Source organism: Melozone crissalis, unplaced genomic scaffold (genome assembly GCF_028551555.1).
Source record: "Melozone crissalis strain CALT ecotype California unplaced genomic scaffold, PUWL_Pcris_2 ptg000012l_1, whole genome shotgun sequence".
NCBI lineage: Eukaryota > Metazoa > Chordata > Aves > Passeriformes > Passerellidae > Melozone > Melozone crissalis.
The window spans coordinates 2050560-2068786 of NW_026535790.1; the positions used below are offsets into that span (position 1 = coordinate 2050560).

The 18227-nt window shown below is 66.6% G+C and overlaps 1 protein-coding gene across 2 annotated transcripts; it reads left to right on the top strand.

Annotated features, from left to right (window-relative positions):
- Positions 1-1696: 1696 nt before the first annotated feature.
- On the top strand, positions 1697-16787 carry SBK1 (SH3 domain binding kinase 1). 2 transcript variants are annotated; one of them, XM_054271030.1, is made up of 4 exons: positions 1697-1846; positions 14847-15049; positions 15134-15336; positions 15891-16787. In XM_054271030.1, exons 1-4 carry the CDS (start codon positions 1785-1787, stop codon positions 16671-16673), a joined length of 1251 nt encoding a protein of 416 aa, XP_054127005.1. In that variant the 5' UTR covers positions 1697-1784; the 3' UTR covers positions 16674-16787. The 2 variants fall into 2 exon arrangements, with proteins under 2 accessions (XP_054127005.1, XP_054127006.1); XM_054271031.1 differs by lacking the exon at positions 1697-1846 and adding an exon at positions 7734-7783.
- The last annotated feature ends 1440 nt before the right edge of the window (positions 16788-18227 follow it).

The window sequence follows — 18227 nt, forward strand, 5'->3', positions numbered from 1 at the left end:
GCTTTAAAGTGTCTTCCAACCCAAACCATTCTGAGATTCCAAGAGTCTGTGAGACAAAATTGGGATCATCAGAGTCCCCTGGAGGGACAGGGCCCAGAGCAGCACAGGCAGGAGCTGTCTGGCCATGAGGAATTAAAAAGGCATCGATTTCTGCCATTAGCGGGGGTGTGGCCGGAGCAGGCAGAGCCACTCACTGAATTATTCAGGAGCGATGACGAAGCCCAAGGCCAGGCTGGGGAACCTCTCCCTGTTCTCCTGTCACCTTCCCAAGGACGTGGCTCTTGCTCCTGGCCCAGGACACTGAGTGTGACCAGGACTTGGTCCCACAGACCTGGGGGACACGTGTTGGTCCCTGAGCCAGGCCCAGAGAATGGGGAACAGGGACACATCAGGGCTGTGTGGCTTTGGGGGTCCTGACCCAGCCTGGCCTGGTGTATTGCCATGGAACAGCTGGACACTGCCGGCAGCAATGTCCATTCTGGGACAGGGACACTCACCAAGGGGCAAAGGGACACTGCAGTGGGGCAGGGACAGTCATCTAGGGGCAAAGAGACACTCATGTAGGGGCAAAGGGACACTGCAGTGAGGCAGGGACAGTCATAAGGGGGCAAAGGGATACTGCAATGGGGCAGGGACTGTCATAAGGGGGCAAAGGGACTCTCATCTAGGGACAAAGGGACACTAATCAAGGGACAAAGGGACACTGCAGTGGGGCAGGGACACTCATCAGGGGGCAAAGGGACATTAATCTAGGGGCAAAGTGACACTGCAGTGTGGCAGGGACATCCTCAGCCAGCACCCCGGGGCTCCCTGCTGTGCCCTGTCCCACCGTGCCCGTTCAGGGAGACACCCAGGGGTGGCACCTCTGCCACCACCAGCTGGCACGGCCACCCACGGGCACCCGGGCTAAGAGGTTTCCGCCCGATTGTGCCATGTCCCCCGTGCCAGGGCTGCCCATAGCCCGGGAGTGCCGGGGGGTCACAGCGCGGGCTCCTCGGTGCCCCGGGCCGGGTGTGCCCGGTCCCATCCCGTGCTGCCCAGCCCGGAGGCAGCAGCGGGCACCGGGAGGGGGCGGCTGGAGCCCGGGCAGGCGGCATTCGAGGAGTTAATTCCCATCCTCGCCGCGGGAGTCGGGAGCTATTAATACTCGCACGCTGCTTGGGCTGTCAGAGCGAGCGGCGGCTCTGCCGGTGAGACGAGCCCCGCGGAGCCGCCGCTCCACGACGGCACAACTTTTCCCTCCGTCCGTGTGTCCGGCTGCCCGTGTCCCTGCAGACCCTTCCAGGGCGCGCTGGGTCCCGTCAGAGCCCGCCGGACCCCACCTGCTGCAGGGACCCTGCCCGTCCCCGCTGTCCGGGGCAGCCCCTGAGCCCCGCAGGGCTCGGCCGGAGCCTGGGCCCGCCCTGCCCGAGCCCCGGTGCCCCCTGAGGGCCGGGCAGGGCCATGGCTGGGCCTGGCATCACCGAGCCCGGCCGGAGGGCAACGCGGGACTCGGCCCGGCCCGGAGCCGCCTCCGTGCCCGGGGAGCGGCGGCTCCCGGTGCTCAGCCCGGCCGTGTGAGGGCTCCCGGCGCCCAGCCCGGCCGTGTGAGGGCTCCCGGCGCCCGGCCCGGCCGTGTGAGGGCTCCCGGTGCTCGGCCCGGCCGTGTGAGGGCTCCCGGCACCATGGCCCCGGCAGGGTCCGCCTGAGCCTCGGGGCACCGCCGGCAGCGCGGGAACGATGCCCGCCGCCCCCCGGCACTGCGGTCACCCTCGGCCGGGCGCGGGGGCCACCGGAGCCGAGCCATGGATTCCTTCTGCTTCGTCTGCTTCCAGAAAGAGGAGCTGCAGCCCCTGCACCTGCACAGGTGAGTGCCCGGCACAGCCCCGGCGGGGGACACGGCGCTGGGAGGGCACGGAGTGGGCACCGAGCCGGCCCGAGGGCAGTGTCAAAGTTTGCTCGGGAGCGGGAGCATCCCCTCCCAAAGGGGAGCCCGGAGCCGGTGCTGGGTGCACGTGTGTCCTCCCGGGATGTGCCTCCCTGGCAGCAGGGAACCGCTGGGCATCCCGTGCCGTGCCGTGCCAGCTCAGCAGTGCCCATGGGAGCAGTAGGGCTGTGGGCAGCAGCGTGTGCACCCACGGCCTCCCGGAGCCATCGCAGAACCGCCCCCAGTCTATCCTGGAGCCATCCCAGCCACCCCAGAACCACCCCCAATCCATCCTGGAGCCGTCCCAGCCATCCCAGAACCACCCCCAATCCACCCTGGAGCCGTCCCAGCCATCCCAGAACCGCCTCTGATCCATCCTGGAGCCGTCCCAGCCATCCCAGAACCATCCCCAATCCATCCTGGAACATCCTAGCCACCTCAGAACCATCCCCAATCCATCCTGGAGCCGTCCCAGCCATCCCAGAACTGCCTCTGATCCATCCTGAGCCGTCCCAGCCATCCTAGAACCTCCCCAAATCCATCCTGGAGCCATCCCAGCCATCCCAGAACCTCCCCAAATCCATCCTGGAGCCATCCCAGCCATCCCAGCTCACCTGAGCAGGGTCCCTGGGCAGTCTCTGCTCCTCCCTGGGCACTTGGGGGTTCACAAGGAGAGCCACAGGTTCCCCGAGCCCCGTCCCTCCGGGCAGCAGCCCCGGTGCTCGCCTCCCCCTTTCCCAAAATCTCCTCTCCATGGTGTTGCTGAGCCCCAGCCAAGGAGGATGAGCGGGGCCGGAACGAGTCGGGCAGGATGCGAGGTGCCAGTGCTGGCACACGCTGTGCCCAACTGCTCCTGGTGGCACCGAGCCACTGCCGGCTCCTGTGCCACGCTGCCAGCCCTGAGCACAGCCCCTCTCTGCTCCCTCCCGGCACTGGCTGTCCCTAGCGACGTCTGGGCGGCCTCAGGGCCACCAGCTGGATCCATCCAGGCAGTCTGGCCTTCCTCACGGGTGGCACGGAGCTGTAGGGTTTGTTTTGGTGTAACCCATGAGGTTTTGGAGCTCAGTTCTTGTGAGTCAGTGCCCTGGTGGGGAACAGGGGTACCAGGGACTGGGAGGGTTGGCTGTGGGGGCACAGAGCTCCCAGGGCTCCTGTCCCACAGCCGGGGATACCCGGGGCACCCAGCCTGTGCCACACCACAGGTGGCATGGGCCTGGCCCACCCAGCCAGGCAGGGGGCACCCGGGGTGGCAGTGTGGTGGCCCAGGGTCCCCGGGGTGGCTGCAGGGACCGCCCATCCCTGCTCGGGGACAGCGAGGGATGGACACCCATGGCTTGTGCCCAGAGGCTTCTCCCTGTCCTGCCCTGCTTCAAGGTGGCTGCAATGGGGGGTGGGGGTGTGTCCGGTCCCTGAACACCGCCCTGGTTGTCACCAGCTTGTCCCTGAGTCTGTCTCCATCCCGTGGGGACACAGCTGCCATCGCCTGCCCCCCCAGCACAGCCCCACCAGGGCGGCTCCCCGGGGTGACAGGAGGTGCTGCCAGAGGTGCTCCCCGCCCTGTCACCATCCCTGACCCTGTCACCATCCCTGACCCTGTCCCCCGTGCCAGGGGCAGTGCGTGGGCCCCACGCGTGGGTGCCGTGGCAGTGTGTCTGTCCCCCATGTCTGTCCCCACGTGTTTGCCCCGTCATGTTTGTCTCCTCTGTCTGTCCCCTCATGTCTGCCCTCATGTCTTTTCACCTATGTCAGCCCATGTCTGTTCCCTGTCGCTGTCCCCCCGCGTGTCCGTCCCCCCGTGTCTGTGTGTCCGTCCCCCCGTGCCCGTTCCCGCAGCCTCTAGGTGGTGCCAGGAGAACGGGCAGCGAGCGGAGGCGGCGGCCGGGCGGCGCCGGCTGCTGTGGGGGTACCGGGGTACCGGGGCACCACCGGGCTGCCAGGGCGGGCCCCGTGGCTCTCGCGGTGCCCCCAGCTCAGCCCCTCCTTCCCCTTGAAGAAACGCGTTGTGCTTCTTTCCCTGGGCAGCCCATCCCAAAGAGCCCCTGCAGTCCCTTTCCGTGCCGGTGGCTGAGCAGCCGTCACTGAGCATCGGATCCATCCCTGGAGCACTGTGCCCGGCCGGGATCCATCCCCGGGGCGCTGTGCCCTGCCCGGGATCCATCCCCGGGGCGCTGTGCTCGTCCCGGGATCCATCCCGGGATCCATCCCTGGGCGCTGTGCTCGTCCCGGGATCCATCCCGGGATCCATATCCGGGGCGCTGTGCCCGCCCTGCCCCGCTCGGTCCCCGCAGCCCCGGGAGCACGGGAGGAGCTCCGGGCAGCCCCCCGAGGGTCGGAGCCCTGGCGGGGGCTCGGTGTGTGCCCGTCACCGGCGGAGCTGTGCCACGGCCCCTCCCTGCCCCCGAGATCAGCCCCGGGACCCCCCCGGCTGTCCCCGCCCGGAGTGGCAGCTCCCGCCCGGGGCACACCGAGCTGGGGGCTCCGAGCTGCGGGAATCAGCCCCACCGCCCCTTTCCTGGGGATCCCCGAGGGTGGGCTGTGTCCCAGGGACCGAGGGAACACCGAGGGGACACGGGTGGGCTCTCGGGTGGGACACGCCGGAGCCCCCGGGGTGAGCGGGTCCCCCCGCCCGGGCTGCGGCTCCCGGCGTGCTCCGCTCCCGCCTCCCCTCCCTCCTTCCCTCCGCCGCTCCTTCCCAGCATCCCCGCAGCATCCCCGGCAGCTCTGGCTCCTGGCACCGGAGCGCCACAGGCGCGGGTGGCCGTGGGACCGCGGCCGGGTGGGGCTCAGCCCTTGGCTCCCGCTCTAGCCGAGCCGTGGCGAAGGGACAAGCGACAATTCTCGCTGAATTCCGAGGGGATTGGGCACGCTGGGAATATTTTGGGCTTTCCAGGTCATTTCCCGCTGCCCACCCTGTCCAAGCGCATCCCACGATGTGCACCAGCCGGATATTCCCTTCCTGAGCACAAATCCCAGCAGCGCTCGTGGTCCCTCGGGGAGGCGGGGGCTCCGTGCACGGTTTGGGATTGCACGAGGTGATAAACATGTTTGATCTGGCTCCTTTCATCTCGTTAATCTTAATTAGTTATTAATACTCCGGGAGTGCTTTGAAGACCACGAGCTCAGTGCGGGCGCTCCCCGGTACAACTGGTGTTACTATGGCTCCGTGTGATTGTCACCCACGTGCCACCGAGGGACAGGGACACCCCAGAGGGCCCCCACAGAGCCCCGTGGAACCCCCTGGAGTCATCTGGAGCCCTGCTGGGCCCCACAGAGCCCCGCTGAGCTCCATGGAGCCCACAGAGCTCCACAGAGCCCCATGGAGTCCCACAGAGCCCCATGGAGTCCCAGAGAGCCCCATGGAGTCCCAAAGAGCTCTGCTGAGCCCCACAAAATCCCATGAGGACCCGCTGAATCCTGTGGGGTCCCACAGAGCCCCACAAAGCCCTGCCAAGCCCCACAGAGTCCCACAGCATGCCACGAAGCCCTGCCAGGCCCAGCTGGCCCCGGTGCCAGTTCAGCCCCTGTGTGCCCAGGGCACAGCACCAGGATGGTGACACAGGGAGGTGACCCACGTGTGGGTGTGTGGCAGTGTCCCTGCAGCCCCCCACGGTCCCCGGGCTGGCTCCCCGGGCACCGGCAGCTCCCGCCTGACCTAGAAACAGCCCCGAGCTATAAATAGGGAGAGAGCTGACAGAGAGCTCGGAGGAGCCGCGAGCGGGAGGCTGCGGGAGCCAGGGCGGCACCGCAAGGACAGGCAGGGGACACGGGGGACAGGGGCCTCGGGAAGGGCCGAGCCTGGAGCCGCCCCATGGAGGTGGCTGTGCTGCCCCCCATGCTCCACACCCGGCCCCCCCAGGCCGATCCGGGGGTCCCCAGCGCTGTGCAGCCGGAGCGCCCCAGCCCAGCACCGTGCCCTGCTGCTTCCCCGGGCCTGCTGTCCCTGAGCCCTCCCAGACTCTGCTCCCTCTCCTGTGGCACCGGTGATGCCCCCGTGGGTGGGTGACGCCTCCCATGGAGGGGTGCGCTGCTGCGGTGACACCGAGCGCAGCCCAGCTCTGCCCAGCTCCCCCGTGTTCCTCTTTCGCGCACCTCCACTGCTCATGCCCCGTGCCAGCGCCGTGCCAGCCCCGCAGCGGCCGCTCCGGGCAGCGCCAGCCCCAGCCCAGCCCAGCCCGGCCGGCCGGGGCACTGCTCTCCAGCATTTCTCCTCCCAGCGCCATCCCGATGGCTCCATCCCGCTGGGAATCAGCTCCCTTGGAGCGTCCCTTTGGCAGGACCCGAGCGGAGGGGTTGGAGGCACCGCTGCCCTGCCCGCGGCTGGCAGTGCCCCTGCCCCGTGCCAGCTGCCGGGCGGCCAGAGGGTGACAGTGGCACAGCCGGCACACATTAAAGCAGTGTCGGAGTGTGATTCAGCCTCTTGCCTTAAAGTCATTCATGAAAAGCTTTAATTGCTCCGCATGCTCAGCGCGATCCGTGACTCACAGCCGGTGGCTCCGGGCCCTCCCTGCTCTCCGGGGGCTCGGGGGCACTGGCACGGCTCGGACCAGCACGGCTGGGGTGTGGGAACAGCCCCTTGTGCCCCTCGGAGGGGGGGGCAGCCCTGTGGGTCCCTTCAAAGTGGCATCGTGGGAGCTGAGGCACCCAGCTGAGGGACAAGGATGTGCCAAAGCAAATCCTGGGCAGTGTTAAACATCCCTGCTTGGCCTTGTTGGGCACAGGAGGAAACCCGGGAAGACGAAGTGTGTCCAGGGATGCTCCAAGAGGGAGCACAGTGCCAACCCCTCATCTTCCAGGCTGGGTGTGCCTGGAGCTCCTGGTGCCCAGCTCTGCCACCCCTTGCTGGAAGTGCTGCCAAATTTAAGGCACCTGAAGGGAAGCCCCCGTGATGTGTTTGTCTCATCTGGCATTCCTTGGCCTGAACGCTCCCACCATTCATGAGCCACAGGGGAAGCCACGTGTCCTGCACACACTGAGGAGCAGCATTTTGGGGAGCTGTCTGTGCCATAGTGGGCATCACCTGTGCCACGGTGGGCATCACCTGTGCCATGGTGGCTCAGGGTGCCCAGAGAAGCTGTGGCCACCCCATCCCTGGAGCTGTCCAAGGCCGTGTTGGATGGGGCTTGGAGCAGCCTGGAGGGTGTCCCACAGCAGGGGTTGGAACGAGACGATCCTGAGGGTCCCTTCGAACCCAAACCATTCCCTGACCCAGGGTGGGCATCACCCACCCACGGGGGCATCACCTGTGCCACAGGAGAGGGAACAGAGCCTGGGAGGGCTCAGGGACAGCAGGGCCCGGGGAAGCAGCAGGACACGGTGCTGTGCTGGGACCCCCGGATCGGCCTCGGGGGGTGTCGGGTGTGAAGCCGCCGCTGCGTTGCGCCGCTCCCATCCCCATTGTCCCCACGCCGAGCTGCGCTCCGAGCCGAGCCCGCGGTACCGGAGCTCCGCGCCCGCGGGGAGGGGCGGCTCAGCCCCGAGCCCTCTTCCCGGGCTGCTCCCGCACCGGGGGGCGGGGACGAGCAGCGCCCCGCATCGCGCATCGCTCATTCCGCATCCCCCATCCCCGCGGGGCCGGCGGCGGAGCCCCCCCGCTCCTCCCGCTCCTCCCGCTCCGCGCTCCCTCCCCGGGGCGGCGCCGGTGCCGGTGCGGGCGGAGCGCGGCGCGGCGCGGGGCGGGCGCTGCCGGGGCTTGCGGGGGGCGCCGCGCTCCGCTCCCTCCGCTCCCTCCGCTCCCTCGGCTCCGCTCCGCTCCTCCGGCGGCGGCGGGGCCGCGGCATGAGGAGCCCGGCGGGGCGGGCGGAGCGCGGCGGCGGCGGCGGCGGCGGCGGCGGCTCCTCTCCCGCCGGGGACGGGGCGCGGCGGCGGCTCGCCCCTCCGGTAAGGCGGCGGCGCGGGGATGGGGCGCGGGCACGGGGCTGCGGGGATGAGGATACGGGCATGGGGGTGCGGGGGGCGCCGCCCGCGCGGTACCGAGGCCGCCCTTTGTTTGCCCGCACGGCGCGGGGAGGGGACAAAACCTCATCCCGGTACGAGCGGCGCTCCCGGTGAATGGAGCGGGGTGGGCACCGCGCGGTGCGGGCGCTGCCCCCCCCGGCCCGGGTCCCTCCTGCGGCCGGTGGCACCTGCGCCCCGGGCGGCCCCGGTGCGGCGGGGGGCGAGGGGGAGGGCCGGGGACGGAGGGGCGTCAGTGACACCGAGCAGTGCCGGGGCCGCGGGGCTGCTCCCCAGGGCTGCCGGCCGGTCTGGGGGTGTCAGGAAGGGTGCACTGGGCTGGAGGGCAGCTGGGAACAGGGGAAAGGGAGAGCAGGGAGAGGCGGCCTCGGGGGCAGCTCAGGCCGTGTCCCCTCATGTCCCCTCATTGTGTTCCCTTGTGTCCCCTCACCACGTCCCCATCTCATCTCCCCTTGTTTCCCCTCATGTTCCCTCACCTCCCCTTGTCTTCCCTCATCAGCTTCCTGTCTTCCCTATTACCTCCCCTCACGTCCTCTCATGTCCTCCTGCCATCTCCCCTCATGCCCCGTCCATCATGTCCCCTCGTTTCCCCTCATTGTCTCTCCTCATTGTGTCCTGCCTTGTCCCCTCATCATCTCCCGGTGTCATCTCCTCTCGTCATCTCTCCTTGTCTCCCCTCGCATCCCTTCACCACGTCCCCTGCTGTCTCCTTGTGTCCCCTCACCGTCTGCCCCAGCTCCCCTTTCACCTCCCCCGCTGTCCCCGCTGTCCCCGGGCCCGGGGCCGGTCTCCATCCCAGCCCGGCGCTCCCGGGCCGCAGCGGGAAGGGGGAGCGTGACCCACTTTCCTCCGGTCCGGCCTCGCTGCCGCCGTGGCCGCGGGCGGGCGGCGCCACCGGGAGCCCCAGCACGGCTCGGGGACCGGGGACAGGGCGGCCCGGCCTCGGCACCGCTCTGTGCGGGACCCTCGGGGCTGGCTGTCCGTGTGCCGAGCCCCCGACCCGCCCGGTGTCACCGTGCGTGTCACCGTGTGTGTCACCGTGCCCTGCTGCGGGAGCAAAGCCCCAGAGGTGGGAGCATCTCCTTCACTGGAGCATCTCCTTCAAAGGAGCCCCCCAGCCCGCGGCAGGCTGAGCCGGGGGCACACAAAGCCTTGCAGCGGACTCAGGGCTGGCTTTGTGGCACAGGGACGTGTCCCTGTTGTCGCCAGGAGCGAGGGCTCGGGCAGGTGCCGCTCGCTCGGGGCGTTTGTCTTTGCAGATCCCAACCGTGCGGGGCTGCCGGCGCTGGCGGAAGAGTTTTTGGGAGGGAGATGATGACAGGCTGATGAAACCAATCAAACAATGAAGTAATCACAAGTCCCCGGTGCTGGCGGCGAAGGCGGGAGGAGCTGCGGGCTGGAGGAGCTGAGGTCCTAAGGAAGCCAATCCTGCTCGGCAGCAGAACCCCGGGAGGCCAGGAGCTCTGCAAGGCAGCCAAAGTCCTGTCATCGGGGCCGATGCACAGAGACAGCCCCGTGTGCGGGAGGGCAGGGAAAATCCTGCTGGCAGCTCGGAGGGCGCAGGGACGGTGGCAGGAAGGAAGAGCGGCGGAGGAGAGTCCCGGCGCTGCTTTGTTTGCTCTTCCCGAATCGTTGTGTGAAACCTGAATCCTGGGACCAGAGGCTGAGGAAGCTTGTCACAGAATGCTGGCCAGGACGGGAGATGGCTCCTGCAGCGGGGGACACCGCGGATGGCTGTGACAGGGCCTGACCCTGCCCTGCATCTGGAACATCTGCGCTGGGAGAGCAGTGCCTGGCTGGGCGTTGTTGGCTTTGCCGAAGAGAATCCTGCTGCCAGGCAGGCTGCTGTGCCCTGGGCAAGGAGCTGGTATGAGAATTGCTGATACCCTGGAGCTCAGTGCCAGCCCAGCCGTGCACGGCAGCACTGGGCAGTGCCAGTCCAGGCCTGCATGGGGGCACTGGGCAGTGCCAGTCCAGCCCTGCACTGAGGGCACTGGGCAGTGCCAGTCCAGCTCTGCACGGGGGCACTGGGCAGTGCCAGTCCAGCCCTGCACTGAGGGCACTGGGCAGTGCCAGTCCAGCTCTGCATGGGGGCATTGGGCAGTGCCAGCCCTGCCCTGCACGGGGGCACTGGGCCGTGCCAGCCCTGCCCTGCACGGGGGCACTGGGCAGTGCCAGTCCAGCCCTGCACGGGGGCACTGGGCCGTGCCAGCCCTGCCCTGCACGGGGGCACTGGGCAGTGCCAGCTCAGCCCTGCACTGGGCAGTGCCAGCTCAGCCCTGCACGGGGGCACTGGGCAGTGCCAGCCCTGCGGGTGCCTCGCTGGAGCTTTGGTGCTGGTTCTGGTGTGTCCGTGGTGCTCCAGCCTTTCCCGCTGCTCTGGAGCCAGCTGCACATGGGGACCTGCCCCACCCATGACCTCTGCTCCCCCTGGGCTACAGGATGGTGGCAGAGGGGCTGTCCCCAAACCACTGCCAGCAGCCAATGTCCCCGTGCCATGTGTGACCTCCTGGACACACTCGGCTTGCCCTGAGAGGTTTTGGATGGCTCTGGGATGCAGGAATCCTTTCCCTGTGCCTGTTTGGCTGCTCTGGGTGAGGTGGGAGGTGGTGGCTGGAGGCTGCCTGGCCATGGTGGTGCTGGTGGCTCCGGGCCCCGGTGGGATTCCTGTTCTGCCCCCAGAGCCACGCTGTCCCCGTTAGGCCAAGGTGCCTTTGTGTGCCACAGCCCCGGGATGCACAGCTCCAATCTGCTGTGCAGGTCCCAGGGGCACGGAGGAGAGGACAGGATGTCCCTGGAACGGGGTCAGGCAGGAATGGAGGCGCAGGGGCTGGAAATGCAGTGGGGCACTGGGAGGCAACAGCTCAGTGCGGGGCACGGCCAAAGCACCCCTGGTCCCCCATTCCAGTGACACCAGGGTGTGCTGGCACCTGGAAAACTGGGAGAGGGGGTGGCTTTGGCAGGGCCCAGGGCATGAGTTTGCTGGTTCAGTGTGTTGTTCAGGGGAAACAGGGCAGATTTGGAAGCTGGTTGGGTGTGGAGAGAGGGAGATCCCTCCTGAGGGATGCTCTGGCCTCCAGCCTGCTGGGCTTGGATGGGAGTTGGTGTTATGTGCTCATAACTGAGGGTTTGAACATGGGAAACAGGGAAATAAATCTCTGCCAAGTGCAGGGACAGAGCAGCGTGGGCCTGTGCCCATCCCACTGCTGCGTTTCACAATTCTCCCCTCTTTAAAGAGGAATCCGGGTTTTGCAGAGCCCCTGCCCTGCACAGATTTTCCTTTAATCGAGTCCCAGCCCCCAGTGCTCAACCGTGCATCAGGCTCAGCCCAAACCCTTTTCCTGTAGCCTCCCTCAATAACTGGGTTGTTTTTCTGTCAGTCTCTGATGTGGCCAGAGGGATTTTTTTTCCCCCTTTCCCTCTTAATTTCCAAGCAGCCGCTGCTCCAGCCGCCTTCTCTGCGGGAGCCTGGGGCAGCTCTCCCGGGCGGCCTCTGCTCCTCTCAATGAGCTCCTAATGAGTTTGCAATTAGTTATCGGCAGAGCCGCTGTGCCCAGGGCTGGAGCGGGATCCAGAGCAGGGCAGAGCATCCCCGGCAGGGAACAGCGCTGGGCAGAACTGTGGGCTCCCGGCAGGATGCTGGGCTGTGGCTATGGGATAATGGGGATGATGTCCTACCGGGATGTGCTCCTCGGGGCCGGGGATGGAGCCGGGAGCTCGGGGAAGAGGAGCGGCAGCTGCCGACGGGAGACGAGTGGCTGCCTATAAATACCTGCCAGGGAGCAAGGAAGAGGTGGGTGGATTATCCTCCTCACTCAATGAGATAAACGGTTCTGAAGCTTAAACACAGAACAATTTTAGTCTGAATAGTAGGAGAAATGGCTCAGGATGCGGAGATGACGGCAGGAACCGCCTGTGGTGCGCGGCAGGTCCCGGGGCCACGCGGTAGCGGCTGCGCTGCCTCTGTCACTGCGGGACCCTGCGCCGTGGGGCTCGGCCGGGATGCTCATCCCTCCTCCCTGCTTGGGAAAGCTCCTTCAGGAGCACCTGGAACTGAGCTGGAGAAGGTGTGTTTGTCCTCCTTGGGTCGTGGTGCTGCCTCCCTTCCAGGGTTTGGGGCGGGAGAGGAGCTGGGTGCCGGGAAAGGCCCTGCTGTGGCTCTGGAGTGACCCGATCCGGCCTGGGGCCACACAGGTGCTCCTTGGTGGTATTGGCCTGCCTGCAGAGGGATGTGGGACCTCAACCCGGCCAGGCCAAGCTGGTGGCATCTCCTGCCACACTGGCACTGCCACCCCTGTGTGCCCCGCTGTTCCCGCAGTCCCTGGGAGCGCACGGCGCTGGAACCGAGCCCTCGCTGCCTCCCGCTGCCGCCCCGCTTCGCTGCTCGCATCAAACCCAACATGCTTCCAAAAGCTTTCCATTTTTAATGACAATTTCTGTGTTTGTGCTTTCCGTGGCCTCGGCATGTCGGTGTTTTGGTCACCGTGGGCTCAGCGTGTCGGTGTTTTGGCCACCGTCGCCGTTTGGCTCCTCCTGGGGTCGGTGCTGGCCCCGTGGTGCCCCCATTACCCCCGGCCAGGCGCGGTTGCTGTTCGGAGCAGGATCCTGGCCCGTGCCCATCCCGGGCAGCACATCCCGGTGCCAGCCGTGCCAGCCCGTTCGCAGCACGGCTCCGGACCGGGCGGGATCCCCGGTGCCCGTGAGTGCCCCTCGGTTCCTGCCTGGGAAGGAGACACCTGGAAACGCCAACAGGCTGAGCCAAGGGGAAAAACAAACAGCCCTTGACTTGGAGAGCACTTCCACGAGCTGCCAGCCCTCCCTCTCCTCTCTGCCATCCAACCAGCAGGGTTTTTCCCCAAACCCAACCTTCCCGACTTGAATAATTGCATTTCAATGGCGGTTAATTAAGGGACATTGATGAGCGCAGCCGTAAATGCAAGCGTAGCCGGAATTCTTCGTGCAGGATGCTGGGGGCTGTTCTCAGTCCTGCCTCCAGCGAGCTGCTGCTGATCCACCTCCACCTCCAGCACCCAGACGCTGAGATGGTGCTCCTCTGCCAGGGGGCCAATGAAACACTATGGAGATGAGCTGCTTCGGAGATCTTATGAGTCAAACTGTTACATTTTTGGAACATCATGATGTTGAAGTTCCTTTTCTATTTTTTCCCCAACTTCCCAGGGAAAAAAATATAACTATAATAAGTGAAGAAGCTGAGCTTTGGTTTGGGATAACAGGCAGCACAGTGCGGGGAAGGAAGGAAGGAAGGAGGGAGAAGTTGGAGATCCGACTCAGCCTTATTGGGAAGGGCTAGGAGGATCCTTGTGTGTGAGCCCAGCTGTGGGATGCTGCAGGTGCTTTGTGGGGTGTCTGGCACCATTTGGGGTGGCTGCCACAGCCCCTGCATGGGGCTGAGCCCGTGGGCACCACCTGGGCTCTCTCTGCCCATCCTCACCCTCCTGCAGCCACCAAGTGCCCTCCCCACGTCCCTGCCTGCCCAGGGTTTGTGCTTCTGCAGTGATGGAGTGCCCCGAGAACATCAGAGGAGATGCTGGGGCACTTTCACTGCTCTGGTGGGTGACTCTGAGCTTGGATCTTCATGTGGGAATGGTCAGAGTGAGGAAAAAAACATCTCTGCTTTGTTGGGAGTGAGGAATGTTGGTGCTGCTGGCTGGGCCGGCCTCTGCTCGGCTTTGGTGAGATCCCACCAGGAATGCGCATCCAGCTGTGGATCCCCAGCACAGGAAAGGCATGGATATGTTGGAGCAAGTCCAGAGGAGCTACAGTTATGATTATTGGGATGGAACACCTCCGCTATGAGGAAAAGCTGAGAGAATTTGGATTGTTCAGCCTGAAAAAGAGAAGATTCTGGGAAGACTTTAAAGCCCATTTCAGTGCCTCAAGAGGCTTCAGGAGAGCTGCAGAGGAACTTGGGACAAAGGCCTGGAATGAGAGGACACAGGGAATGGCTCCCACTGCCAGAGGGCAGGGATGGATGGGATATTGGGAATTAGGAATTGTTCCCTGTGAGGGTGGGCAGGCCCTGGCACAGGGTGCCCAGAGCAGCTGTGGCTGCCCCTGGATCCCTGGCAGTGCCCAAGGCCAGGCTGGATGGAGTTTGGAGTGACCTGGGATAGGGGCAGGTGTCCCTGCCCATGGAACAAGACTGGCTTTAAGGTCCCATCAAACCCCAAAGCTGTCTGGGACTCTGGGATTCTCCACACCAGAGTCTGGCACCCTGGCAGGTGAAGGCCAGGAGCTGGTGCTGGTGGATGGTTGGAGAGATGTGAGGGAGGGATTTGCTGCAGAGCCATTGTGTCCCCTTGGTGCCAGGGCATGGCCCTGGTTCCTCTCTGGAGCTCCCCTGGCTGGGGTGAGGCTCAGCTCCAGAGGGGCTCAGTATGGAGCACACAGGGCTGGCTCACTGGGGACACAGCAGGAGAGGGGACCCCCAAAGGGCCTCAGCTCCTGTCCTGCAGCATGGCTGGGAGCACACCACGCCTGAGAAAACATGTCCATGTGTGTGTCCCTGTTTGTACCCATGTGTGTCCTTGTCCCTGTCTCTGCCATGCCTGGACCCCTCCCTTTGCCCCCAAACACCCACACGGCTGCAGCCCCCGTGGAGGCTGGAGCATCCCCTCCAGAGCCATTGGGTTGGTGGCCCTCGGGGACAGAGGGGTGGCACCCAGTGGGGGCTGCTCAGTCCAATCCCCCTTTGCCATGGCTGGAGCCCTGGGGAAGGGACGGGATGGGATGGGGTGGGATGGGGTGGGATGGGATGGGATGGGGTGGGAAGGGTGGGACGGGATGGGACGGGGTGGGACAGGATGGGATGAGAAGGGGTGGGATGGGGATGGGATGGGATGGGATGGGGATGGGATGGGGTGGGATGGGATGGGGATGGGATGGGGTGGGATGGGGATGGGATGGGATGGGATGGGACTCCACGGCCCTGCAGCCCCACGGAAGCAGTGCCCCCCGTGCCTTGCAGCGCAACCATGAGCGCGGGCTCGATTGAGCAGGAGCCGTCGCGCAAGCTGGGCTGCTGCGGGGTGCCCCTGATCACCGAGGACATGCAGTCCCTGGCCATCCGCACCCTCTCGGGCACCGACATCACCAAGCACTACGACCTCATCCGCGAGCTCGGCAAGGGCACCTACGGCAAGGTGGACCTGGTGTCCCACAAAAGCACAGGTGAGGGGAACGGAGTGTGGGCTGGGAGCGCGGCGCTGGGTCTGTCCCAGCCGAGGGCTCACTCCTGTCCCCTGCCCTCCACAGGCACCAAGATGGCCCTGAAGTTCGTCAACAAGAGCAAGACGAAGCTGAAGAACTTCCTGCGGGAATTCAGCATCACCAACACGCTCTCCTCCAGCCCCTTCATCATCAAGGTCTTCGACGTGGTCTTCGAGACCGAGGACTGCTACGTGTTTGCTCAGGAGTACGCCCCTGGCGGGGACCTCTTCGACATCATCCCGCCTCAGGTGGGACCCAGCACCTCCCAGGGAGCCTCTGTGGGATGTGGGGGCTCAGGGGGGGCCGAGCAAAGCTGGCCCTGGGCTTTGGGCCCGTGTGGGAGGGGCTGCAGGGACTGGGCACCCCCATCTGGGCTGGGCTTGACCACAAGCACCTACAAATAAATGTGGGGCCCATCACCCATCCTCTGAGTGGCCTAAGATCCATCACCCATCCCTAGGATGGCCTGAGACCCATCACCCTTCTCCTGGGGAAGCTGTGGCTGCCCCATCCCTGGAAGTGTCCAGGGCCAGGTTGGATGAGGGCTGGAGCAGCCTTGGATAGTGGAAAGTGTTCCTTCCTAGGGCAGGAGGTGGAACTGGACGATCTTTAAGGTCCCTTCCAACCCAAACCGCCCTATGGGGGAGCCTGAGACCCACCACCCATCTCTTGGGTGGCCCATGACCCACCACCATGCCCTGCCCCAGAGCACCCAGATAAAAGCACCCAGGACCATGAGCCCATGGAGGTGTGGGTGCCCCCGGGGCTGGCTGGGGGTGGCTGACGCCGTGTCCCCCCGCAGGTGGGGCTCCCCGAGGAGCTGGTGAAGCGCTGCGTGCAGCAGCTGGGCCTGGCCCTCGACTACATGCACAGCAAGAGCCTGGTGCACCGGGACATCAAACCGGAGAACGTGCTGCTCTTCGACCGCGACTGCCGCCGCGTCAAGCTGGCGGATTTCGGCATGACGCGCAAGGTGGGCTGCCGGGTCAAGCGCATCAGCGGCACCATCCCCTACACGGCGCCCGAGGTGTGCCAGGCCGGCCGCGCCGAGGGCTTCGCCGTGGACACCAGCATCGACGTCTGGGCCTTCGGGGTGCTCATCTTCTGCGTGCTCACCGGCAACTTCCCCTGGGAGGCGGCCGTGGCGTCCGACGCCTTCTTCGAGGAGTTCGTGCGGTGGCAGAAGGGGCGGCTGGCGGGGCTGCCCTCGCAGTGGCGCCGCTTCACGGACAGCGCCCTGCGCATGTTCCAGCGCCTGCTGGCCCTCGACCCCGAGAAGCGCTGCCCCGTCAAGGAGGTTTTCTACTTCATCAAGTGCGACCTCATGGCCGAGGTGCGGTGCCGGCCCTCGTACCGCTCCCGCAAGCACGCCAGGGACAAGCTCCCGGCCGGGCCGCACTGCCACGAGGCCGGCGGCTCCTGCACCCCCGCCCCGCTCAAGAGGACCGTCCTGACCGAGGGGAGCGGAGCGGCCCGCCCCGAGCCCGGCGCAGCCGCCCCGGGCCCGGCCAGCAGGACAGACGGACGGCAGGACAAGGGCAAGGGGCAGATGGTCCTGGCCACAGCAATAGAGATCTGCGTGTGACGGCGGCGCGACCCGCCCGTCCCCCGCCCCGGGGACAGCGATGGGGGAGCGCGCCGTGGTGGCGGCACGAGCCGGGACCGGGCTCTGGGTTTCCCAAAGGAAAAAACAAAAGAAGGAAAAGCAACGCGATGGAAGAGGAAAAGGACAGAACTGGTTGCGCTCCGTAGCGCCGAGGATGCCGATCCCCCCGCCCCGCCTGGGCGAGGCCCGCGGCCGGAGCGCAGCCGAGGGCACCGCTCGCTGCTGGGGAGGCCGGGGGCACCCACAGCCCTGGCACGGCTGTGCTGCCCCTCCGAGGCTCCCCGGGGCACGGGGAGGGGTCTCCCAGGGCGGGGACGAAGAGTCGGGGGCAGCGGGTGATGCACGGGCTCTGCCCCAGCCCTGCTCACCCCGCCCGGAGCGGGAAGGCCGATGACCCTGCTCGGTGGAGGAGGCCTTTGGGGGTTGGGTGGGTGGTGATTTGCCCTTTTCCGCCGGTCCCTGCCGCGCTGTGGGACCGGGAGGGCGCGGGGAGGCGGTGACGGGGAGCCGGGGGTCGCCAGCAGCCCCCGAGCCCCGGCGGCCCCGGCTGCCTCCCTGCCGCGGGAGGTGCTGGCAGCCATTGATGTAGCAAGTGTCCCTGTCTGTGTGTCGTTGTGTGTCCCAGCCGCCGCCATGGCAGCCCCTGCCCCGGGCCGGTGCCGGCCGTGCCGCAGGGTGGATGCTCGGGCCGGGCTGGCTCTGCCGTGCCGCTGTCCCCGCTGTCCCCTGTGCAGCCCCTTTGTACCCAGGGAGCGGGGCAGGTGGCAGCGGTGCCCCCAGGCTGCACAGCCCGGGAGCGGGGCAGGGAGCTCCGAGCGGCCTCCGCGGGCCCGCCTGCTTCTCCCCGCTGTCCCCATCACCTGTCCTCGCTGTCACCCCTTCCCCACCCTGTCACCTCCCCTGGGGCTGGCGGGGACAGCGGGACAGGCCCTGCCGGGGCTGGCTGCAGCCACCGGTGGCCCCGCAGTGACAATGTCCTGGGCTGTGCGTGGAGGTCACACCTTCCCTCCCGGATTCGGGCACCCAGCAGAGCGGGGAGCTCCCCCCACCGCCGCTGTGGGGGCACCCCAAGGCAAGAGCACCCTGCTGTGGTTCGGGCTTCCCTCGCACGGGGTGGGTGCCGTGGGGCGGCCCCGGTGCCCCAATTCCCCACAAAGGGCTATAACGCTTTCCAGCAGCAGCAGCAGCCGCAGTTTACAGAGCAGGGGCCGCCCCCGCCCCCGCCGTGCCCCGTCCCCGGCACCCCCGGGCCCGGCGTTAGACGTAGCATTGCCCCACGTAGAGAGCTAGGCACCGGTTTTACTCCTCTTTGCCTTAGGTCCCTCGATGTCCTCGATCTTTCGTGCAATAATGTAGATAAGGGATCCCGGCCGCCCCGGGAGGGCTCGGTGGCACCGCCCGGCTGTGCCCCAGGGGGTGCCCGGTGTGATTTCTGTCCCCGTCGAGGTCGCTGTGTCCGTAGGTTGTCAGGTTTTTATTTCCAGTTCCCTCAGCTGTCGGGTTTCGGACCTTCTTCCCGTAGGAGAGGCTGTA